The 26,852-nt window shown below is 41.7% G+C and overlaps 1 protein-coding gene across 1 annotated transcript; it reads left to right on the forward strand.

Moving 5' to 3' along the window:
• The first annotated feature begins 1,949 nt into the window (after window positions 1-1,949).
• On the forward strand, window positions 1,950-3,867 carry LOC118380779 (homeobox protein XHOX-7.1-like). The gene is made up of 2 exons (XM_035767759.2): window positions 1,950-2,502; window positions 2,846-3,867. Exons 1-2 carry the CDS (start codon window positions 2,073-2,075, stop codon window positions 3,262-3,264), a joined length of 849 nt encoding a protein of 282 aa, XP_035623652.1. The 5' UTR covers window positions 1,950-2,072; the 3' UTR covers window positions 3,265-3,867.
• The last annotated feature ends 22,985 nt before the right edge of the window (window positions 3,868-26,852 follow it).

Raw genomic sequence — 26,852 nt, forward strand, 5'->3', positions numbered from 1 at the left:
AGTGAGCAGGCGCTCGTCGGATGGCTCAACTTCAAACAGACGTGGAAAACATGAGATCCCAGCGACTTCAAAGAGAGCACACGGTGACCACGCAGTGCCACTCATTCTTGGTTATGGATTTAAGTGTTTCCAAAAACATACATAGTTGCAGATGTATTTCCCCCTGGGCACCGGATGTAGAATGAAGGAAATGCTAAATTACACATTTGCGTGTAATTGTATTAGTTATATAAGGAATGAATGACCTATTGATCCCAAAACAAAAGTGGAAACAATTTACAGTTGATGGTAGATATTACAGTTATAACACACCTAACAACAGTATAAATAATTGATAGGCTACCTCAACTGTCATTCCTAAATCATGTCACTTTGAATGGTGTAGTTACGCAAGATAGAACAAGAATTTACTCTCAGAACTTGAGACAGCTTCAGAGCTAAATCACCATGTTCCCGTTAGGCCTACTAACCACTGTAGGGAAACCTAGATACTTTGCTTCCTAGGAATCCTTTTCAGCAAGGGACTCTCTGAAAATAAGTAGTGGGATTGGGAAGCATTGACCTTTTCTTCTGAGTAGCCTATTATTACACTAGCTACAGCGACCCATTTAAATAGTTGGGAATGGCGTGCGATCGGTTGAGAAAGCTAATTTTTCGGGCTGAATAGTAATGTCCCAAGGCTAAGGCGGGCAAGGAGGAGGCGGGTTGCGCTCTTGATGCGGGTTAAAGACTTTCAATAGTCTCCCTAAAGTCAAACCCTCTGATCATGCCGAAGCTGGCGCCTAAAAACAACATAACTTGTCTGCCTATTAGAGGGACTGACAAATCGTGACAGATTGTTTATACTTAGCAATTAGCGACGCAGACGCTTTCCACATAGCTAAATAGACTGCACGAAATAGTAATAGTTAACTTCGTGATTTTCGTACACAATTAAGATTGCATGAGCTGTGCTTCATTTTAGTGAAGAAAAAATGAAGAGAAAGAATACCCTACTCTATAGAGTTATAACTGCACGACACTGTGCGTGCGTCAAATAGGAAAATAGGTAATTAATCAATTTCAGATCAATAATAGAGAACAAACAACTGAGTTAGCGTTGGCCCTATATCTCGCTATATATAAAAAAAAACATGATACACACATATCTATTAGAATAGGACTATTCAAGTATACACAGAGTAGACAGGTAAATCAATGACAGCCTTAACTTAAATTGAACATAGGCTCCACAGTTGCCTCCACCACCCTCCTTGACTCCACATAATGTTTTACCTTAATGGTTGTAGTCAAAGGGAAAGATCCCAGTAATATATGATTGTTTCAATATGATTAGAGCCCTGCAGCCATCAATAAACATTGCTTTGCAAAGAGGCCGATCACATAAAGGAAGGAAATAAATGTTAGCCAACATTCGAGAGTTTCTATTTCACTTTAACTGTTGAACATAATAGCATAATAAAGTCGTACAAGACATGAGATAAGTAAATAGTATAAATACCTATATAGACTAAATCAGCCTGTATAACGATTTGATAATAAGTTCAATAAAACATTAAACTTATGGGCCTATTTTTCTGACAGCGCAAGAAGGAATAACCACAGTTACCGATATTATAAGAGTACCACCACCACTGCCATAATAATAACATCAATAATATTAAGAATATTCAAAATTGTAATATAAATGACCGTATTGAAAAATTATAGTATTGAAAATTATTTTCCCCCCCAATTTATGTTATACCATTCCAAATTAAGTATTTGCACAAGTTTTGTTTACTCTAAGTTGTAAAATGTAGCCTAAAATGTTTATTTCCCCCTGCCAATCAAATAACCAAGCATCACATCAGTTTTAGCTGAGATTCCTTCATAATCGAATGGCTTCTCTACGTCCCACCCACCTCACATCTGATTGGACGGTGGCGTCCATACGCCTGCCTTATAGCAGTGCTCGCCAGAGTGTTCAGATAAACATGAGGATGCCACTAGCATAGGAGCAATCCAGCAATTTCTGTGACTCAACTTTTAAATTCTTCGATTGTTTACCCCCAAGTAAAGGCCGAATCTGTATGGCCCCAACTGTTGCCATGTCAGCTTTATCCGGTGGCTTGAAAACAGAAGACATTCCCTCACGTTCGGGTCTCGTTGGCACAGGAGAGATGCAGACCAATTTTAGCAGGGTGGCAGAGGAGAAAGGGATAAAGCCCAAAGTAGCGATTCTTCCCTTCAGCGTCGAGGCTCTGATGGCCGACAGGAAACCGAGCAGAGACTTTTCATCTCCAGAAAGATCATCCATGTCGGGGTCATCCCTGCCGCTAGGCTCAAGGATGGGCTCGCTTTCGAGACTGGATAACTCGGCCCCCTCCCTGGCCACCGGGTCGCTGTTCTCAGTAGGCGACATGAACATGCAAGAGGACGCATTGGTTAAACCCGAGAGTCCAGAAAGTCAAGACCGAAATTCTTGGATACAGAGCCCTCGCTTTTCGCCTACTCCTCCACGTAAGCGGTCTCTTTCTATGTATCCTTCCATGATGTGTGCGTAAAATCAACTGCGATAGACCATAGAGCTTTACAGGATGCAATTGGGTGAAACGTCTTGCATTATTTATAGCAATGTTGTATTGAGTTAGATTTTAGTTTGTCCTGTATCATTGCAGTTTAAGCACACAATAATAGGGTATTTTCGAATGTATCTGCTTTCACGAATTCCTATGTTAAAATCACGCTGCAGTTCCATAAAGTGTTTATTATTAAATCAGTACATCAAAACAACACAATGTGTACATTTCCGTCACCTTGAAAGCATGGGTTTTAACGATGTTTTCTGTCTTGGTTATTGCAGGAAGGCTAAGTCCCCCCTCCTGTCCACTGAGAAAGCACAAGACCAACAGAAAGCCCCGGACCCCTTTCACCACGTCCCAGCTCCTGGCTTTGGAGAGGAAGTTTCGACAGAAGCAGTACCTCTCCATCGCCGAGCGCGCAGAGTTTTCCAGTTCGCTCAACCTGACGGAGACGCAGGTGAAAATATGGTTTCAGAACAGACGAGCCAAATCTAAGAGGCTCCAGGAGGCAGAACTGGAAAAACTGAAAATGGCAGCCAAGCCAATGCTGCCTCCAGCGTTCGGGATTTCCTTTCCGTTCGGTGCGCACGTCCCCTCGTCTTATGGAGGGTCGCACCACTTTCAGAGGCACTCCCTGCCAGTGTCTCCCATGGGACTGTATGCAGCTCATGTCGGATACAGCATGTATCACCTCGCCTGAAGGAAGGACCTATTTTGTGCCATTTAGACATAGAACCACATCGCCAAAATACTGGTGTTAAATATTTTGACTGGATAGTCATGAGTAAGGACTGCCTTGTAGTAGTGCTATGTTTTCCTCGGTATGTCAAGTATATACATCTACTTTGCCATTAGTTTGATGCCACGGTTGATTATTGGGTCACTAAAACTCACTGGCTACCCGAGTCCACCCAAAAGTTAAAGTTAGACCATCCCAACGTTCTACGCACCAGCATGGGGTTTTGCACCAACACACATAAGACCCAAAGGTAGGTTGGGCTTTCATCACTAATGTGTGTGGAATGTTGTCACTACAGACTAAGATGCTATACTTTTCATGTGCATTTTTGTCAATGCATAAAATAGTGGCTTACTGAATCCAAAGTCAATGAACGCTCTTTGTTAAATTAGAAGAACCACAGCATTTTTTATATATTATAACAGCACTGTCTGTTGTTTGAATGATTCCCTTCAGAAGGGATTTGTGTACTGTAAAATACTGTATATTTGAAAAATATCCTCATTTATATTGAATATATTTGTGACATAAATTAACAATAAATTGTTTATTCTTTTTCATTGAGCAGTTCTTCGTGTTGACTGACTGTACAAATGACTAGAATAGCCTATATGATATGTAGGATTAATTGAAACTCGAATGTGCCAGCAGTTATTGAGTATTTAAAACATTGCACCAGAGTTTTGTTACAAGTCTTGATTTAAGGTAACATTTAGTAACCATAATGATGTGGTTTCGACGTCAGAAAATATTGAGTTCAATGAGTGTAGACAGTGGTTGGAAAACTACAGGCTATTGAAAGACTATTTGTAATAGGGGAAATAATTCAAATGCAGGGGAAATGAGTTATATGTAGGGAAAATAACTGACATGCAGGGGAAGTTACTTATATGTAGGGAAAATAACTGACATGCAGGGGAAATGAGTTATATGTAGGGAAAAGAACTGACATGCAGGGAAAATAACTTATATGTAGGGAAAATAACTGACATGCAGGGGAAATGAGTTATATGTAGGGAAAAGAACTGACATGCAGGGAAAATAACTTATATGTAGGGAAAATAACTGACATGCAGGGGAAATGAGTTATATGTAATGGAAATAACTGACATGCAGGGAAAATTAGTTATGTAATGGAAATAACTGACATGCAGGGGAAATGAGTTATATGTAGGGAAAATAACTGACATGCAGGGGAAATTAGTTATATGTAGGGAAAATAACTGACATGCAGGGAAAATAACTTATATGTAGGGAAAATAACTGACATGCAGGGGAAATGAGTTATATGTAGGGAAAATAACTTATATGTAGGGAAAATAACTGACATGCAGGGAAAATAACTTATATGTAGGGAAAAGAACTGACATGCAGGGAAAATAACTTATATGTAGGGAAAATAACTGACATGCAGGGGAAATGAGTTATATGTAATGGAAATAACTGACATGCAGGGAAAATAACTTATATGTAGGGAAAATAACTGACATGCAGGGGAAATGAGTTATATGTAGGGAAAATAACTGACATGCAGGGGAAATAACTTATATGTAGGGAAAATAACTGACATGCAGGGGAAATTAGTTATATGTAGGGAAAATAACTGACATGCAGGGAAAATAACTTATATGTATGGAAAATAACTGACATGCAGGGGAAATGAGTTATATGTAATGGAAATAACTGACATGCAGGGAAAATAACGTATATGTAGGGAAAATAACTGACATGCAGGGGAAATGAGTTATATGTAGGGAAAATAACTGACATGCAGGGAAAATAACTTATATGTAGGGAAAATAACTGACATGCAGGGGAAATGAGTTATATGTAATGGAAATAACTGACATGCAGGGAAAATGAGTTATATGTAATGGAAATAACTGACATGCAGGGAAAATAACGTATATGTAATGGAAATAACTGACATGCAGGGGAAATTACATTTATGTAATGGAAATAACTGACATGCAGGGAAAATAACATATATGTAATGGAAATAACTGACATGCAGGGGAAATTACATTTATGTAATGGAAATAACTGACATGCAGGGAAAATAACATATATGTAATGGAAATAACTGACATGCAGGGAAAATAACATATATGTAATGGAAATAACTGACATGCAGGGGAAATTACATTTATGTAATGGAAATAACTGACATGCAGGGAAAATAACGTATATGTAATGGAAATAACTGACATGCAGGGGAAATTACTTATATATATATATATATAGGTAAAATAACTAACGTGCAGGCAAATGTGAGGAAGAGTTAGTCTTCCACTGGGCACGCACTGGTTGAATCAACATTGTTTCCACGTCGTTTAAATTAATGTGGAACCAACGTGGAAGACGTTGAATTGACGTCTGTGCCCAGTGGGCTATATTTCAGACCAATCTACTCTTAAATGTTATTAAATGTTTCTGTCCATGAACTTCATCAACAAAACCTAGGTTTATTAAAAATGTGTGCTCTGAATGCTATGGTTTATTGTACGTACAATCGAAAGTAGGACTTAAGCCTGATATTTCCACTAGCATTGTGGCAAAGTAGCCTAATTCAAAATGAAGCCTTTTTAAGTTAAAAATGCAGGAACTTTTAAAATAAATGCACACACAGGCGACTATGCAAAGACCGAATATAAGCAAATGGCATGCATGCTTTTTCTGTGTAAGCACTGTGGGGTAGCCTAGCTTATAATGTCCTTCACCCATATTTTTGTAATTGTGAAAGAGCAGCAGTTTCTTGAACATCGCAGTGTAAGTGTTACAGCTATGAATTAGACCTGTCAAATGTCATTTCGCTGAGCAAAACGCGGAATGTATTTCTACAGCTGTTGTCCATTGCTTTGAAATAACTCACCCAGATTTTGTTGGCGCCAGAAAAGCTCAGGGGGGTGCAACATGTACAACTATCAATTGTGCGGATTTAAACACTCCGGTAAATTAGAGATTGAGTCTAGTGCTAAATTGCCTGTAAACGATTCGGTGGAATGCCATTATCGACTATAATTAACCAGGTGACACCTACGTTATGGATAAGCCATGGTGTTAGGCAGACGTGTGTCATTCGACACATAAATACAGGCTTCTTGTCATTCCTCAATTGGGCACAGAGAGGGAATATTTTTCAAAATCTAATAAATGCCCATGTGAATTGCTGCAATCACGAAGACTTTTAGAAAATAGGAAACTAATGTGGGCGAATTGCAGCCCGCTCCAAAGTCTAGAGGCGGCTTTGACCGGTCGTACCATTCAGGCAGGGCTTACATTTGAGTGAAATAATTGCCATAATGAACAAAGGCAATCTGCAGCAGAGGAAGACCGGCTCCAGCTAGGCTGTAGCTGCAGGCAAGGCGGAACTTTTATTCCTAAAATGTCAATGAGGGTGACGTGTAACAGTTCTTCCCTGCTTGTGTTTCCTTTCCTTCACCCCTTCAGCATTCACACGAAGTTATTGAGAACAAGGCCACCCGTTTCCGTGGGCGAAGAAAAAACGCTCATTTTACCGGATAAACAACAGTAGATGTATAGGCTATGGCTGTTATGTTATTGTGAAGTTGAATTGGCCCGAGATTCGCTCGAAGATACTGTGTTATAGGACCACACTGTCCTGCCATTTTTTTTTGCTATAGGCTTGTATAAAGTGCCTCCGGGCGAGTCAATCGCTCTATTTCACCCAGGAGGCATCAATTAATACATAAGAAATGACAATAAGTTGAGAATCATACGGATGAACGCTCCGACTGAAAGGGAAAAACTTGACACAAAAGAGCCAGAGGGGATGTGTCGGTTCTTTCAAGAAGACTGTCTTTCTTTCGTTTTCCCCTCTATCTTGCCTGGAAACAAAAATAAAACAAACTCGCTTGTCTATGTCTTCCAACAAAGGATCACAACGGGTAGCGAGGAGAGAAACACTAGAGATCCCACTGTCAAGGGAGAAGGATGGCAATTATTTTAGTGCCTTTTTGGGATTTTGGTCAAATAAAAAATGTATAAGTACAATGAATAAGAAGTTATTCAACGGTATCGAGGCAGACACGTTTAGGATGCTTCCTCTACTGATCTGAATGTATTTCAAATAATGATCATAAATTAGACTATTTTCTTATTTTCAAAAATAGCTAGGCCTATAGTATATTGTTGAGTATGCTTATTTCCTCTTCAAATATTAAGCTGATCACTACGCGGTGGTGGGTAATATGAATCTAATATTGGTAAAAAATATTCACGATGCCACATTTTTTGCATTCTAATGTTTCAGAATGTATGCTGTTTGGTATGGAAATTGTTGTCCAGGTAATGGCATGAACGCATAGGCAAATGCATAGGCTATAGGCAAATTAACATCCTAATTTTGTGAGAACGTAAAACCATTCGATTACAAGCATTAAATTCGTCCTCCAGCGATTTTTGAACTTCTACTGTTGAAAAGCGATTACCAAGTATAAATACAGTAAAGTAGGCCTGCACACACTAAAGGGGAAACAAACATGTTTTGAGCAAAATAGTGTTTTTTAGACAACTGCAAACTTAAACTATAATTTCAGATTTCCAATCCTTTATCAAAATATGGGCAATAGGTTATACCCTTATTCAAGCGACTGACTACTAGTGTCAGCGCATCAAGGTCTGGCCTATTATCTACAGGCAATGTGAAACGTGTGTCTATGTCTGGGAAAAATACAGAAAATTATGTTCAATTTAATACAGTTTACCTATTGGCTCAAAGTTGAGCATTCCTTTTAGTGGCACATTAAAAAAGTAGTCTGCGTGACCATGCACTATAGCATGGGCCATCTTAATGGAACATTTTAAATTGGGACAATTAATATAGCGATATGCGGCATTGTATCAATATACCGTCACGAATAGCAACCAAAACTACAATATAACTAATTCAAACCTAACACAAGCAGAATTGCTGAAATAAATTATGCTCGCATTGCTTTATAAGGGCGATGTATCCATAGTTATCTTACAATGCACCTTATTGTATACATCATATATACAACTGATATAAGAATAATACTGTTAATAACTAGGCCTATTCATATTATCATCATCGATGTAAGGCCTACTTTCATTGGTTTTCTACTTTATACCAGTATATGTTAAGCTATAGCCATTATTTGAACAGACTAAATTTGTACATCCTATTATTATTATTACAGGCGGCCTACTCTGACGCTCGTTTAAATCCGTTAATAAGTGGCTTACACTCAATATTTTACAAGTTACACTAATGCCATGACTTTATTTTTATTATTATGGTTGTACCTAGCCTACTATACAATATCAGTCACAGAACCATCAATTGAGAAATAGAAACAGAATTTGGACAGTTTGGTTAAATCAATATTTCATGTAGAATCGCGTACCTGGAGTGACGCACACGTAGGCATAATTATATTCTGATTACACATATTGTAGAACTCTATAACCTATACATGGCTAAAGGGACACTTTATATAAAGTGTTGCTAATAATTCGTATTTTCCAAAGCAATGAAACAAGCAGTCGCGAGCGTCAATATTTTCTCCTCATCTCGTTTCAAATACCACAACACCACCTTGTGTTGAAAACGCGAAAGAGCAGCCTCCATCCCGCCTGCCTGTTCGAGAGAGGACTGTTTGGGGAGTGGGACCACTGTTCTCGCCCAGCACTATGAACTATAGGCTATTCCTGATTTAACAAATCACCTAATCACCTATAGCCCTTGATTAGTTGAATCAGGTTAGTTATGGCCTGTTTAAGTGGAACAAAAGTGTGCAGGCCCATGAGTCCCCCACGAGAGTCCTATCGGCATGCATCATTTATGGCATGATTTTAGGAATACAACTAGCATTTTACAAAGGTTGTTATTGTAAACGTCAATAGTCCTGTTCAGGCCACTTCACAGAATTCATGAAATGTGCATGTTCACCGACGTAGCCCTATGTGTAGTGCGTATGCCCATTGGGAAAGATACATAATATTGTTCTTTCGATATATAATTTAGTCATGATTTAATTCAATAGTAACATAACGTGGCATTTTCTATTTTTTACGCAAATATAATCAAACAAGACAATACGTTAAATATAAGGACAATAAGCCTACATACATTTTTTTGCGCATTTTAAAGCACGGTATGCTCTTGTTACCTGTGTGAAGTTTGTGCGACCCAAAGCCATTTTTCCGGGCATAGGATTTTTAAGTAAACCTTTATCAATTGTGTTTACACCTCCCGTTGAATTGAGTTTATTTGAACATTTATAACATGTTATTGGAGTCTAACCTTGTAGTAAAATGTATGGGTTGTGTACACTGTACCTGCATAATTAGGCCTACTATGTAAATATAGTCTACACAGGTAATACCTACTACTACTACATTATATTGAATTTCATTTTCATTGTTGAGAAAAATGAATCAACTGATAGCAAATTAAGACTGATCCTTAGAAATAGATGACGACTTCGGACGTTTGAACGGGTGTCCAGAACGCCTTCCTCGGAGAGCAGGGAGAAGTAAACATTTGCAGCAGTATCTTCTTGTTTATTTTATTACTATTTTCTTATTATTTATATTTCTTATTTGTAACTCTGCATCGTTGGGAAAGGCTCGCAAAGTCTACACCTGATGAATTCGGCGCATTTGACAAATACAATTTGATTTGAATTGAATAGTAATAAAGAAAGGCCACATGCATTATGTCTGTTGCGCAGAACTCACTTCAAGACACCTCCCGATGTGCAGTCAAAATACTTTAACCATAAAGTCAGGGAATTTGAACATTAAATTCCCTCCATTTATATATAAAACACATCTTAAAAAGAAGTGGGCATTATTTTAAAACTGTGTTACAGGTTACAGTTATTAGAGTTGAATCCAGACTGTAATCTTAGATAACGAAGTTTGCCCATGTCTTGTAATGGACCTTCAGTCAAGATAACGCCTAGATATGCACTATCAGACATTAAGCATCAGACTAAAGTATCTTCAGATTAAAGAGAAAAAAATAACACTCGCGTGACAAGAGGTTCAGATTGATGGTGTTTTCTGAGGCAGCATTAGCGTTACTAGATTTCTAGACGAGAGTAGCGCATACATTACATTCTGTTTTCTTGGTATATGACTTATGGTATCCACTAGGTGTCAGGAGTGTCCTCTGTGTCATGACTTCTGGTATCCACTAGGGGTCAGGAGTGTCCTCTGTGTTATGACTGGGATGAATGGAAGGAGAATAAATGAGGACAGATGTTGCATAATCTACTAAACCAAATTATGAAACTCAAATAAACCAAATGATGATGCTCTCTAAAACACGGAAATGCCCTTCAAGTAATTCTAAAGCAGTCTCTATAAGAAATACTAACAGAATGTTCCCTGAATGCCATAGTATTCATTAAGCACACATGTGATAATATGCATAGTAAAACATGCCAGAAGTATTTATAATAGCTCATGTCTCCTTATGAAACTATATAAATGTATTATAGGTAATAATGCATAAGATGACAAAATGTCTCATAGAAACAGTGACCCTAACGTTCTCTAAATTCTCTGAAAATGTTGACTAATATATTTTCGTGCATAGGTGCACAACTCAGGCCTTGCGTCCTGCTGGTTTTAATTGATCTCACCCAGTGAACAGTCTACTGTTCAACCCTGACCAACGTTCACCTACTCTGATTAACTGACCAAATCTGATTAACTCTGACATACTCTGAATTACTCTGACTCAAGGACCATATATCACCTCCACCCTACCTGACACCCTAGACCCACTCCAATTTGCTTACCGCCCAAATAGGTCCACAGACGATGCAATCTCAACCACACTGCACACTGCCCTAACCCATCTGGACAAGAGGAATACCTATGTGAGAATGCTGTTCATCGACCACAGCTCGGCATTTAACACCATAGTGCCCTCCAAGCTCGTCATCAAGCTCGAGACCCTGGGTCTCGACCCCGCCCTGTGCAACTGGGTACTGGACTTCCTGATGGGCCGCCAACAACATCTCCACCCCGCTGATCCTCAACACTGGGGCCCCACAAGGGTGCGTTCTGAGCCCTCTCCTGTACTCCCTGTTCACCCACGACTGCGTGGCTACGCACGCCTCCAACTCAATCATCAAGTTTGTGGACGACACAACAGTGGTAGGCTTGATTACCAACAACGACGAGACGGCCTACAGGGAGGAGGTGAGGGCCCTCGGAGTGTGGTGTCAGGAAAATAACCTCACACTCAACGTCAACAAAACTAAGGAGATGATTGTGGACTTCAGGAAACAGCAGAGGGAACACCCCCCTATCCACATTGATGGGACAGTAGTGGAGAGGGTAGTAAGTTTTAAGTTCCTCGGCGTATACATCACAGACAAACTGAATTGGTCCACCCACACAGACAGCATTGTGAAGAAGGCGCAGCAGCGCCTCTTCAACCTCAGGAGGCTGAAGAAATTCGGCTTGTCACCAAAAGCACTCACAAACTTCTACAGATGCACAATCGAGAGCATCCTGTCAGGCTGTATCACCGCCTGGTACGGTAACTGCTCCGCCCACAACCGTAAGGCTCTCCAGAGGGTAGTGAGGTCTGCACAACGCATCACCGGGGGCAAACTACCTGCCCTCCAGGACACCGACACCACCCGATGTCACAGGAAGGCCATAAAGGATCATCAAGGACAACAACCACCCGAGCCACTGCCTGTTCACCCCGCTATCATCCAGAAGGCGAGGTCAGTACAGGTGCATCAAAGCTGGGACCGAGAGCCTGAAAAACAGCTTCCATCTCAAGGCCATCAGACTGTTAAACAACCACCACTAACATTGAGTGGCTGCTGCCAACACACTGACTCAACTCCAGCCACTTTAATAATGGGAATTGATGGGAAATGATGTAAAATATATCACTAGCCACTTTAAACAATGCTACCTAATATAATGTTTACATACCCTACATTATTCATCTCATCTCATATGTATATGCATATACTGTACTCTATATCATCTACTGCATCTTTATGTAATACATGTATCACTAGCCACTTTAACTATGCCACTTTGTTTACATACTCATCTCATATGTATATACTGCACTCAATACCATCTACTGTATCTTGCCTATGCCGCTCTGTACCATCACTCACTCATATAGCTTTATGTACATATTCTTATCCCCTTACACTTGTGTCTATAAGGTAGTAGTTTTGGAATTGTTAGCTAGATTACTTGTTGGTTATTACTGCATTGACAGAACTAGAAGCACAAGCATTTCGCTACACTCGCATTAACATCTGCTAACCATGTGTATGTGACAAATACAATTAGATTTGATTAGATTTGATTTGACTAACTCTGACCAACTCTGGATTACTCTGACCAACTCTGGATTACTCTGACCAACTCTGGATTACTCTGACCAACTCTGAATTACTCTGACCAACTCTGGATTACTCTGACCAACTCTGGATTACTCTGACCAACTCTGAATTACTCTGACCAACTCTGAATTACTCTGACCAACTCTGGATTACTCTGACCAACTCTGGATTACTCTGACCAACTCTGAATTACTCTGACCAACTCTGAATTACTCTGACCAACTCTGAATTACTCTGACCAACTCTGGATTACTCTGACCAACTCTGGATTACTCTGACCAACTCTGAATTACTCTGACCAACTCTGAATTACTCTGACCAACTCTGGATTACTCTGACCAACTCTGGATTACTCTGACCAACTCTGAATTACTCTGACCAACTCTGATTAACTCTGACCAAATCTGACCAACTCTAACTGACCAACGCTGATTAACTCTGACCAAATCTGATAAACTCTGACCAACTTTGAATTACTCTGATCAACTTTGACTTACTCTGATCAACTTTGATCCCGTACACATAACCCAATAGACTATTTCTTAATCAACTGTCAACTCTCACCATCCTGGACATTCTTCTGTGCAGATCAAATGTACTTCTGAAAGTGCTGACAGGAAATCCACTATTGCAGGACTGATGGAATTCTGGGCCCATATCCTCAAAGCTTCTCAGAGAAGAAAATTGGTCCTAAGATAAAAAATAAATGCTATGCATGAAGCCTCATTGGTCATAAGAGTCGCACCAAGTTGACAGGTATGTATTTAGGACAACTCATGAGCTGTCCTAACCAGTTAAGAGTTACCAGCAGGTGTCTTGATAATAGAAAAATGCAGCGAGTCAGGGGTTCTTGCCAGAGTGCGAATTACACCATGACATTTGTGGGCCTCTGTTGATTTTTTTATGGGCCTAATAATAAAGACGTCATTTAAACGGTAAATATGAATTACCTTTAAATGTGGCATGAACTCAACCAGTCAATATATTTTCATCTTATTGACAAACAAATCACTTCAAAAGAAAGTTACCTGTGCATGTTAGTTTTTGTATGGATGCCAATGAGTGTTGAATTTGGTCAACCAAGAAATTAATGGCTTATTTGCTACGTGACATTTATTTGACTGATTTTAAGTTTCGCAATGCCTAAATTGTAAGTGTACTGATAAAAGTAGGACACACGACATCCCGGCAACTTTGAGAAAAAACACTTTATATCGGAGTTGTTTCGATTGAATACAGGCGGTTGGCGTCAACAACCTTCATCGAATATTAAAAAGGATTACAATAATTAAATGTATCCAGCAATCCAACGAAAGGATAGGTTGGAGCTAGACAGCCCACCATGCCGCTTTGTAGACAAAGACTCCCATTGATATGGTGCATTCATGACAACTGGGAACTCGAAAGAATACAAAGTAAAATATTAATGTCAGTGATATTCAAGTCGGGAAGTCGGAGCTCTAGAAAGAGGCAGAGTTCCCGAGTTGTATTTCCGAGTTGGATGACCGTTCCAAAAATGTTTTCCCAGTCAAAGCTATTTTTTCCAAGTTCCCAGTGGTTTTGAACATGACATTAGGGCAGAGGGACATGTATCTTGTCAGTATATCCATCATCTTTTGTGCAGTCACATTTACTGTGGTTGTCTAAACTTTAGACAAAATATAATCATCAACAGTCCATAATATTGGGTTGTGACTTAATTGTCATTGTCAAATTTGGGTCCCCAGGTAAAACTAGTTTAGAACCACTAGTCTATGCTATAGAGTTCACAGATGGCGATGCCTCACCTCATTGCCATTGCCATTGTTGCAAATTGGGGAATAACCAATGAGCTTCATCACTATCTTTCCGTTGCATTACCTCAAACTGTTATGATTACCAGCTGAGATAAACTTTTAGTTTGTCTGGCCAGTGTCTTGTCATCCTAAAACCAACACTGAGCTGAGAGGTTTTGTTGTCTTAAAACAGGATTCCTAACACCTTTTCTGAGGTGCTTTGTGGATATGGGACCAGGCCACCAATCGGTGCGCCCAACGTTCTAACATTCAACCTGATATACACATGGAAAAACAAGGCTGTAACAATAAGGTTAAATCATGATAATCACACTGAATAAAGTGTGAAACAAGGCTGCAAGGTCAGATAGTATACATGCTTCAGTTGTTACCAAGTGGTTAGAACTGTCAGTTCTTTAGTTTTTTGATAAAGAGCACAACCTTGCCCATGTAAAGTGGTGATGTAAAGTATGCAGTTAGAGCATTTGTTCACAAGCCAATACAATGCAATAACTGAAAAGGATTTGGCCATGTTGCAAATGTTTGCAGATGGAACGAGTGTATTGAAAATCAAAGTGAAGAACGTCAGTGTTGCAACTATGGTGGGGAATATGATCCAGAGTTATTTAATTTTTTATTGAACGAGACAAGTCAGTTATGAACAAATTCTTATTTTACAATGATGGCCTACCCCTGCCAAACCCTCCCAGAACCAGGACAACGCTGGTCCCATTGTGCGCAGCCCTATGGGACTCCTGATCCCAGCCGGTTGTGATACAGCCCGGGATCGAACCAGGGTCTGTAGTGACAGTACTGAGATGCAGTGCCTTAGACTGTTGCGCCACTCAGGTGCAATGTAAGGGTGAAGGAGGTCAATCAAATCAAATAAAAGTTTATTTGTCACGTGCGCCGAATACAACAGGTGTGCCAAGCCCGATTACAGTGAAATAATTACTTACAGGCTCTAAACAATAGTGCAAAAAGGTATGAGGTGAACAATAGGTAAGTAAAGAAATAAAACAACAGTAAAAGATAGTGTCACAGATGACTAGGAGTGGACGGTAGGAATCAGGTGCAGAGAGCAGAGGGTTCACGGAAAAATAAACTTTATTCTGGCACAAAATGGTCATGCCCAAAACACAGGGCTGAAAACACAGACCAGGGAAAACCCAAAACTCTGATTCAAAACGTGAACACAAAATAATCCCGCACAAACAAGGGCGGGCTTCACAAGCTTAAATAGGTAAGCAAATCAAGAAAACACAAATAGGAACAGGTGCAACTCATAAGACTAAACTAACAGAAAAGGGATCGGTGGCGGCTAGTAGGCCAGTGACGACGATCGCCGAGCACCGCCCGAACAGGCAGGGGAGCCAACTTCGGCAGGATTCGTGACAGTAGCGAGGCTAAAAAAGTAGCGAGGCTACATACAGACACCGGTTAGTCAGGCTGATTGAGGCAGTACGTACATGTAGATATGGTTAAAGTGACTATGCATATATGATGAACATACAGTGCCTTGCGAAAGTATTCGGCCCCCTTGAACTTTGCGACCTTTTGCCACATTTCAGGCTTCAAACATAAAGATATAAAACTGTATGTTTTTGTGAAGAATCAACAACAAGTGGGACACAATCATGAAGTGGAACGACATTTATTGGATATTTCAAACTTTTTAACAAATCAAAAACTGAAAAAAAAATTATGTTTGAAGCCTGAAATGTGGCAAAAGGTCGCAAAGTTCAAGGGGGCCGAATACTTTCGCAAGGCAGCTGTATCGTAAAAGAGTGTTTGGCGGATGTTGGGTGGCGGGACACAATGCAGATAGCCCGGTTAGCCAATGTGCAGGAGCACTGGTTGGTTGGCCCAATTGAGGTAGTATGTACATGAATGTATAGTTAAAGTGACTTTGCAGATATGATAAACAGAGAGTAGCAGCAGCGGCTACGGAGAGCGTGATCACACAGTCGTCCAGAACAGCTGATGCTCTCATGCTCTCATGCTCTCATGCCTCAGTGTTGCTTGCCTCGAAGTGAGCATAGAAGTGATTTAGCTCGTCTGGTAGGCTCGTGTCACTGGGAAGCTCGTAGCTGTGCTTCCCTTTGTAGTCTGTAGTAATTTGCAAGCCCTGCCACATCCGACGAGTGTCGGAGCCAGTGTAGTATGATTCAATCTTAGCACTGTATCAACGCTTTGCCTGTTTGATGGTTCATCGCAGGGCATAGCAGTATTTCTTATAAGCTTCCGGGTTAGAGTCCCGCACCATGAAAGCGGCAGCTCTACCCTTTAGCTCAGTGCGAATGTTGCCTGTCATCCATGGCTTCTGGTTGTGGTATGTACAGTCACTGTGGGGACGACGTGTGAAATGTGAAAGCCAGTGACTGATGTGGTGTACTCCTCAATGCCATCGGAAGAATCCCGGAACATATTCCAGTCTGTGATAGCAAAACAGTCCTGTAGTTTAGCATCTGCTTAATCTAATCACTTTTTTATAGACTGAGTCACTGGTGCTTCCTGCTTTAATTGTTGCTTGTAAGCGTCTCTGTGTGTGGAGTACAGGTGATCTATCATTTTTTCCCTCTGGTTGCACATTTAACATGTTGATAGAAATTTGGTAGAACTGATTTAAGTTTCCCTGCATTAAAGTCTCCGGTCACTAGGGGCACCGCCTCTTGGTGAGTGGTTTCCTGTTTGCTTATTTCCTTATACAGCTGACTGAGTGCGGTCTTAGTGCCAGCATCTGTCTGTGGTGGTAAATAAACAGCCACGAAAAGTGTAGCTGAAAACTCCCTAGGAAAGTAGTGTGGCCTGCAATTTATCACAATATACTCCACTTCAGGCGAGCCAAATCTAGAGACTTCCTTAGATTTCGTGCACCAGCTGTTGATTACAAATATGCACAGACCAGCCCCCTCTTGTCGGTGCAGCGTATATCCCGCTAGCTGAATATCCATGTCGTCATTCAGCCACGATTCCGTGAAACATAGGATATTAGTTTTTGGTGTCCCGTTCGTAGGATATTCGTGATCGTACCTCGTCTAATTTATTGTCCAGTGATTGCACGTTGGCGAGTAGTATTGACGGTAACGGCAGCTTTCCCACTCGCCTTCTCTGGGTCCTGACGAGGCATCCGGCTCTTTGTGCTCTGTACCTGCGTCGCTTCCTCTTGCAAATAACGGGGATGTCAGCCCTGTTGGGTGTTTGGAGAATATCCAGTGCGTCCTCCTTGTTGTAGAAAAAAACTTTTTTTTTTTTTTTTTTGAGTGATCGCTGTCCTGATATGCAGAAGCTCTTTTTTTCCGTAAAATACTGTTGCAGAAACATTATGTACAAAATAAGTTATAAATAATGCAAAAAAAACACATAACAGCACAATTGGTTCGGCGCCCGTAAAACTGCTGCCATTTCTTCCGGCGCCATTTTTACTGTGTTGCAAAAGGTTGCAAAAGTAAGGGTGGGTTATAGGATCTCCCACATGGAGACAAGCTAGATAATTGTAAAAGGTGTGAAAAAGGTGGATATGTTAAAAAGTGGATTTTGTGGATTGTATTGCAATGGTTATTAATTATACTGCTCAAGTGTCAAAGAAATCCCCAAAATTGGAAATCATTGTGGCTGCGGCAGTAAAGTTTTGGGCCTGAAAGAATTCACAGCGGGAGACCTGCAAGGGGTGCCAGATTTCTGAGCCTGTGTAGGGAGCACATTGGACTTTTGGTTAGTGTGTTTTGTTTTTGGTAGTTAGTATGAATTTGTTCATACAAAATATATTTTGTTTTTGGGGTTATTTTACTGCCCATACAGGTGGCGGCAATACACTTTATTAGTGTAGTCTGCCAATAAACCTCAAAGGAGAAGTGGTTAGAATCCCTTGCCAGATCCATTTGTGGTTTCAGGGTGGGTGAGAAAGGAGTTGTGTGTAGTTGAATCTGTGAAGGTAACCTGTAGAGGACTTGTGATATTTGTTTGTGTTACTTCTGACCAGAGGGAGAAGGTGTGTCACACAACTTGGGTCAAGATCAGTTTTTTTTAAACTTTATTTAACAAGGCAAGTCAGTTAAGAACAAATTATTATTTTCAATGACAGCCTAGGAACAGTGGGTCGCCAGTCACTAGGGGGGCAGAACGACAGATTTGTACCTTGTCAGCTCGGGGGTTTGAACTTGCAACTTCCCGGTAACTAGTCCAACACTCTAACCACTAGGCTACCCTGCTGTTTCTTGCTTTGCTCTTAGGAACAGGGCACCATTGAAAGGAGTCATTTCTGGAGTAGCGTTAGGTGTGGAGGTGGAGTAATTGAAGTAGAAAATTCCTGGTGTTTGTGATGCCTGCCATTTAGTGTGACGGAGACCCAGTGGGGAGCGGGGTGAAACAGAGGAGTTTGTTTCACTGTCAGTCCTTTTGAGTTTTGAGTCACTCTCCACCAGACAGAGTCATGTTAGTGTAATGGATGTGAAACGGCTAGCTTAGTTAGCGGTGCGCGCTAAATAGCGTTTCAATCGGTGACGTCACTTTCTCTGAGACCTTGAAGTAGTAGTTCCCCTTGCTCTGCAAGGGCCGTGGCTTTTGTGGAGCGATGGGTAACCATGCTTCGTGGGTGACTGTTGTTGATGTGTGCAGAGGGTCCCTGGTTCGCGCCCGGGTATGGGCGAGGGGACGGTCTAAAGTTATACTGTTACATTGGAGGGTCCCTGGTTCACACCCGGGTATGGGCGAGGAGATGGTCTAAAGTTATACTGTTACATTAGAGGGTCCCTGGTTTGCGGCGGGTATGGGCGAGGGGACGGTCTAAAGTTATACTGTTACATTAGAGGGTCCCTGGTTTGCGCCGGGTATGGGCGAGGGGACGGTCTAAAGTTATACTGTTACATTAGAGGGTCCCTGGTTTGCGCCGGGTATGGGCGAGGGGACGGTCTAAAGTTATTCTGTTACATTAGAGGGTCCCTGGTTTGCGCCGGGTATGGGCGAGGGGACGGTCTAAAGTTGTACTGTTACATTAGAGGGTCCCTGGTTTGCGCCGGGTATGGGCGAGGGGACGGTCTAAAGTTATACTGTTACATTGGTGCCGTGACCCGGATGACTGGTTGCTGCGGAAAAGGAGGAGGTCAAAAGGGGGGTGAGTGTAACGGATGTGAAACGGCTAGCTTAGTTAGCGGTGTGCGCTAAATAGCGTTTCAATCGGTGACGTTACTTTCTCTGAGACCTTGAAGTAGTAGTTCCCCTTGCTCTGCAAGGGCCGTGGCTTTTGTGGAGCGATGGGTAACGATGCTTCGTGGGTGACTGTTGTTGATGTGTGCAGAGGGTCCCTGGTTCGCGCCCGGGTATGGGCGAGGAGACGGTCTAAAGATATACTGTTACATTAGGATATATCAGTTATCCTGTTAGGGGTTTTGTGCAGAATCCACTACGCTATTTCAGGTGCAACATTTATGGTCATGTTACAGCAATGTGTAGGAGAGAGATTCCAAGATGTGGGAAGTGTGCAGGTGGGCATGGGACAGAGAATTGTGTAGTTTCAGTGGATAAAGTTGTGTGTCAATTGTAAGGATGCTCATGCTGCTGGGGATCTGAAGTGTCCGGTCCGAGAGAGGCAGATTGAAGTGGCCAGAGTCAGAGTAGTTTCGAGGGTGTTGTATGCTGAGGCAGTGAAGAAAGTGGCGGAGGAGGGGTCAAGAGTGAGGGAACCTGTGAGGAACCCAGTGAGTAGTAGATTTGTGCCAATACAGAGGGATAGGGTAACGAGTGAATTATGCTTCAGTAAGGTTGGCTTCTTAGCGTTCATAGCAATGGTTATCAACTGTACCACAGAAATGGAAAGTAAATCGATTTTGTGGTGGCAGCTGCAGAGAATTATTTGGGTATATGAGATTTGACTTCAGAAGAGTTCCAGGGTGTGTTGAGGGGTGGTGTCCCATCCTCCCAGGCCGTTGGCATGGTGCAGGAGCAGATAAGGTCAAAGTAGTGGAATGGGGTAGTGGGTTTTTAATGAGTGTAGGTGGCAACTCCAGAAATACCTGGATGTATGAGATTTTACTGCGGAAGAGTTAATTGGGTAGTGATTTATATGTTTTATGAAATAGTGGAATATAGGAGAAGGGCGAGTTGATGGTGAAACTGTTTCTTTTAGAAACAGGAATATTGAAGAGAATTTACTGTAGGTAGGCCGTGCCTGGCTACACAGTTTAGTACAGTAGGTTGTGTATGCACCTTTAAGTTGGATGCAATCCACCAAACCAATCCCGAAGAAGAAGAACAGTTTAGTGGTTAGAACAGTGTAGTTCTGACCGATTCCACATCATAGATGTTCCATCCCCCATTTGGAATACTGAAAAGAATGGGCAACCACACCTCCTCCTCTAATGTCCTTTTGTTAAATAAGTATTTTAACTTGTGTTAAAAGCTGCATAAAAAGGTTGCAATGTGCACAAACTACGTAATGCCAATGACAAGAGGGGCAAAGCCTTTATCAGACATTGAATGTAATTAGGAGTCCTGCTCAACTCAAAGAGGGTGGAATACAATGAAACACAAATCTATTTGTGGCCAAATGTGTTTGTTGAGGTATAATAATTAGGTATAATTACGATTGCTTGCCATTCAGTTAGAACATTTAAAGGGAAATATTTTCTTATGTGAACTAATGAGGCAGTATTTGTTTTAAGACACTAACGTTGTAAATGTGATGGAAAATTGCCTGAAACCCTCATAAATAAAAGCATTAAAACGCACGTAAATACTGCTTCAGCAAGCCCTTAATATAAACAACAAGTGTCTGATCTTTCTTTTACAGGCCAATTTAATTCAGCAAACCAGAGAATGGTTTCTGCCACCCTTTGGCAAAATTACTGAGCTTTACAACGTGGCACATGCATTGTTTTAGTGCAATGTCACAGAACATAATCTGACCCCCTGACCCCCCATGCGTGAGTGTTTGTTTGCTTTTTGGCATAATGACACACAATAAAAGTTGGATAAGGCAAATATGTTACCCTGTAATGATTATCAATCAGCATTGCAATTATGCTATATTAATAGGAGGGGATTGGACCTCCAAACAAGCCACATGCTGATGGTTAAAGAGGAATTATTTTTTTAACAAGGTTGCATGTTTCTTAATTTCATTCTATTACAATGAGTATTACAAACCTAACATTTTCAGCCTGTTTTTGTTTGTTTGTTGTTGTTACATTACTGTAACACACTACTTCAACTGCATTGTCTCTGGTTTAAGGGTTCTTCCTTTAAAGGGGCAATCAGAAGTTCAAACAATAACAAAGCGGTATAACAAAGCCTGATTTGTTAAAAAGCTAAGGGATGGGACTGAATAAATGTTATATCACTCTCAAATTCATAGAAAGGGCGATGTTGCAAGGACTAAGCATCAATGAGATCAAAATTGTAGTTTTAACCATGTTTTGAGGCTATACAGTGTTGGTTTACAATTACTTTGTTTACAAACAAAGGAGTAAAAAATCATATATTTGGGGTTCTCATGGGGTAAGACAATTGAACGAAGCTCATTAGTCATTTATAAGATATATTCTTCACGAATATAAAACATGAATCTAAAAGTGCAATAAAAATGGATGTAGCAATAGCAGAGTGCCCCTTTAAAGCAGACTGGAACGTAGTCACTGCATTTAAACATAAACAGTGAATTATGTGATGGTCACCTTGGATGGCCAAAGCCTCTCCAAACACAAACCACCTGAAATAACTGGAAACAAAAGGGCATTACTGTAGTGGCATACAAAAACATTTGCAAACATTGTTGTCAAACATATACACTGATAACCAAACTCAACACATTTCTTCTCAAACAGCATGGTCAGAAAAGGGTTGCCCTCTTACGCTTGTACAGCAACACAGCATACACTACACAGGACAATTAGACTCCGCTGAATAGGTCAGGGGGTGTTTCTATACATTTCTACCTGTCCCACCCTGATTAGGGTTCCTTGAGAAACATTGGTCAACAATTTGGTTCCCACCCTGTCACATAGGTGAAACAGAAAGTCATAGTGAACGAGAGGCAGATGATGTACAAATGATAAGAGGAAAAGGCAGCAAACGTGTACTTTTTGTATTTTTCATCTGTTTTTTGTATATATTTAAATTTATTTTCAATCTCTTTTCCATTTTAAAATTATATATAGCTTCCGGTAACCCGCCTCACTTAATGTGACACGGATCCGCTATTTTTTTAGACCTTATAGCCAGATCCTCCATCAGAAGCTAGCCAGCTAATTAGCTACTGGCTATTTAGCCATTGTTAGCCACGGCTAGCGGCCTTTCCTTCTGCACAGACACCAGACGTTCTTTTAGCCTGGATAACACTTGCCAGCATCAGACTGTTTTCTCCACTACAATGCCCGATTCCTGCCGTAAACCCTGGACCATTACTCCTGATCATCACAGCCAGCTAGATGCCACCATATGAACCACCCCCGAAGCTAGCCCTGAGCCAGGCCCACCTCCCGGCCTACTCTGTGATCACCCGGCTACTCAGTCGATGCCTCCCGGACTCTACCCCAACACGGCTAGAATCCACCACTCCGCCGGATCCTTGCCGTAAGCTCTGGACCTATGTATCGGGTCATCGCTGCTACCAAGTGGCTATAGTGGCTAATGCCCCTGCCCCGAAGCTAGCTCCAGTTAGACGCGAGTCAGGCGCATCTCCCGGCTAGTAAACGAGATTACTACAACTACAATTACCTCTTTCGCCATTTGGACTGGACCCTTTGTCAACACGGCACCCCGCCATACAACCACGACTGGTCCGCCGACTTAACTCCATCCGCTGTGCCCTCAACCGGCCTTCGCCGGACGTCGGAGCAGACTCTTCTACTTACCCCGGCCTGCTATCTTTAAACGCTGTGTCTCCAGCATGCTAGCGTAGTAACGACTATCCCGCGCCTTCCCTGTTCCATCTATTGCTGTTCACTGGACCCTATGATCACTTGGCTACATAGCTGATGCCTGCTGGACTGTTCATTAATCACGGTACTCCCATTTTGTTGATTTTTTTGTTTATCTGTCGGACCCAACTCAGATCCTGTGTGTAGTTAACCGACCCTCTCTGCCCATTCATCGCCATTTTACCTGTTGTTGTTGTTTCAGCTGATTAGCTGTTATTGTCTTACCCGTTGTTGCCTTAGTTAGCTCTCCCAATCAACACCCACGATTACTTTATGCCTCGCTTTATGTCAATATGCCTTGCACAATGTTGTTTAGGATAGTTATTATTGTCTTAGTTTACTGTGGAGCACCTAGTCCCACTCAACATGCCTCAGATAACTCCTTTGTCCCACCTCCCACACATGTGATGACCTCAACCAGCATAACTAGCCCATCCAGAGATGCAACTTCTCTTATCATCATTCGGTGCCTGGGTTTACCTCCGCTGTACGCGCACCCTACCATACCCCTATCTGTACATTATGCTGCCTTGAATCTATTCTACCACACCCATAAATCTGATCCTTTTATTCTCTGTCCCCAACGCATTAGACGACCAGTTATGATAGAATTTAGCCGTACCCTCATCCTACTCCTCCTCGGTTCCTTGGGTGATGTGGAGGTGAACCCAGGCCCTGCGTGTCCCCAAGCACTCTCATTTGTTGACTTCTGTAACCGAAAAAGCTTTGGTTTCATGCATGTTAACAACAGAAGCCTCATCCATAAGTTTGTTTTACTCACTGCTTTAGCACACTCCGCCAACCCTGATGTCCTTGCCATGTCTGAATCCTGACTTAGGAAGGCTATCAACAAATCTGAGATTTCCATCCCCAACTACAACATTTTCCATCAAGATAGAACTGCCAAAAGGGGAGGAGTTGCAATCTACTGCAGAGATAGCCTGCAAAGTTCTGTCATACTTTCCAGGTCTATACCCAAACAGTTTGAACTTCTAATTTAAAAAAATAATCTCTCCAGAAATACTGTAAGTCTCTCACTTTTGCTGCCTGTTATAGACCCCCTCAGCTCCCAGCTGTGCCCTGGACACCATATGTGATTTGATTGCACCCCATCTATCTTCAGAGTTCGTTCTGATAGGTGACCTAAACTGGGATATGCTTAACACCCCGGCAGTCCTACAATCTATGATAGATGCCCTCAATCTCACACAAATGATCAAGGAACCCACCATGTACAACTCTAAATCCGTAAACATGGGTACCCTCATAGATGTTATCCTGATCAATTCGCCCTCCAAATACACCTCTGCTGTTTTCAATCAAGATCTCAGCGATCACTGCCTCATTGCCTGCATCCGCTATGGGTCCGCGGTCAAACGACCACCCCTCATCACTGTCAAACGCTCCCTAAAACACTTCTGCAAGCAGGCCTTTCTAATCAACCTGGTTCGGGTATCCTGGGAGGATATTGACCACATCCCGTCAGTCGAGGATGCCTAGTCGTTCTTTAAAAGTAATTTCCTCACCATCTTAAAAAAAAAATTCACCTTTATTTAACCAGGTAGGCAAGTTGAGAACAAGTTCTCATTTACAATTGCGACCTGGCCAAGATAAAGCAAAGCAGTTCGACAGATACAACGACACAGAGTTACACATGGAGTAAAACAAACATACAGTCAATAATACAGTATAAACAAGTCTATATACAATGTGAGCAAATGAGGTGAGAAGTGAGGTAAAGGCAAAAAAGGCCATGGTGGCAAAGTAAATACAATATAGCAAGTAAAACACTGGAATGGTAGTTTTGCAATGGATGAATGTGCAAAGTAGAGATAAAAATAATGGGGTGCAAAGGAGCAAAATAAATAAATAAATTAAATACAGTTGGGAAAGAGGTAGTTGTTTGGGCTAAATTATAGGTGGGCTATGTACAGGTGCAGTAATCTGTGAGCTGCTCTGACAGTTGGTGCTTAAAGCTAGTGAGGGAGATAAGTGTTTCCAGTTTCAGAGATTTTTGTAGTTCGTTCCTGTCATTGGCAGCAGAGAACTGGAAGGAGAGGCAGCCAAAGAAAGAATTGGATTTGGGGGTGACTAGAGAGATATACCTGCTGGAGCGTGTGCTACAGGTGGGAGATGCTATGGTGACCAGCGAGCTGAGATAAGGGGGGACTTTACCTAGCAGGGTCTTGTAGATGACATGGAGCCAGTGGGTTTGGCGACGAGTATGAAGCGAGGGCCAGCCAACGAGAGCGTACAGGTCGCAATGGTGGGTAGTATATGGGGCCTTGGTGACAAAACGGATTGCACTGTGATAGACTGCATCCAATTTGTTGAGTAGGGTATTGGAGGCTATTTTGTAAATGACATCGCCAAAGTCGAGGATTGGTAGGATGGTCAGTTTTACAAGGGTATGTTTGGCAGCATGAGTGAAGGATGCTTTGTTGCGAAATAGGAAGCCAATTCTACATTTAACTTTGGATTGGAGATGTTTGATATGGGTCTGGAAGGAGAGTTTACAGTCTAACCAGACACCTAAATATTTGTAGTTGTCCACGTATTCTAAGTCAGAGCCGTCCAGAGTAGTGATGTTGGACAAGCGGGTCGGTGCAGGTAGCGATCGGTTGAAGAGCATGCATTTGGTTTTACTTGTATTTAAGAGCAATTGGAGGCCACGTAAGGAGAGTTGTATGGCATTGAAGCTTGCCTGGAGGGTTGTTAACACAGTGTCCAAAGAAGGGCCAGAAGTATACAGAATGGTGTCGTCTGCGTAGAGGTGGATCAGAGACTCACCAGCAGCAAGAGCGACCTCATTGATGTATACAGAGAAGAGAGTCGGTCCAAGAATTGAACCCTGTGGCACCCCCATAGAGACTGCCAGAGGTCCGGACAGCAGACCCTCCGATTTGACACACTGAACTCTATCAGAGAAGTAGTTGATGAACCAGGTGAGGCAATCATTTGAGAAACCAAGGCTGTCGAGTCTGCCGATGAGGATGTGGTGATTGACGGAGTCGAAAGCCTTGGCCAGATCAATGAATACGGCTGCACAGTAATGTTTCTTATCGATGGCGGTTAAGATATTGTTTAGGACCTTGAGCGTGGCTGAGGTGGACCCATGACCAGCTCTGAAACCAGATTGCATAGCAGAGAAGGTATGGTGAGATTCGAAATGGTCGGTAATCTGTTTGTTGACTTGGCTTTCAAAGACCTTAGAAAGGCATGGTAGGATAGATCAAATCAAATCAAATCAAATTTATTTATATAGCCCTTCGTACATCAGCTGATATCTCAAAGTGCTGTACAGAAAGCCAGCCTAAAACCCCAAACAGCAAACAATGCAGGTGTAAAAGCACGGTGGCTAGGAAAAACTCCCTAGAAAGGCCAAAACCTAGGAAGAAACCTAGAGAGGAACCAGGCTATGTGGGGTGGCCAGTCCTCTTCTGGCTGTGCCGGGTAGAGATTATAACAGAACATGA

Source organism: Oncorhynchus keta, chromosome 21, assembly GCF_023373465.1.
Source record: "Oncorhynchus keta strain PuntledgeMale-10-30-2019 chromosome 21, Oket_V2, whole genome shotgun sequence".
In the NCBI taxonomy this organism is placed as follows: domain Eukaryota; kingdom Metazoa; phylum Chordata; class Actinopteri; order Salmoniformes; family Salmonidae; genus Oncorhynchus; species Oncorhynchus keta.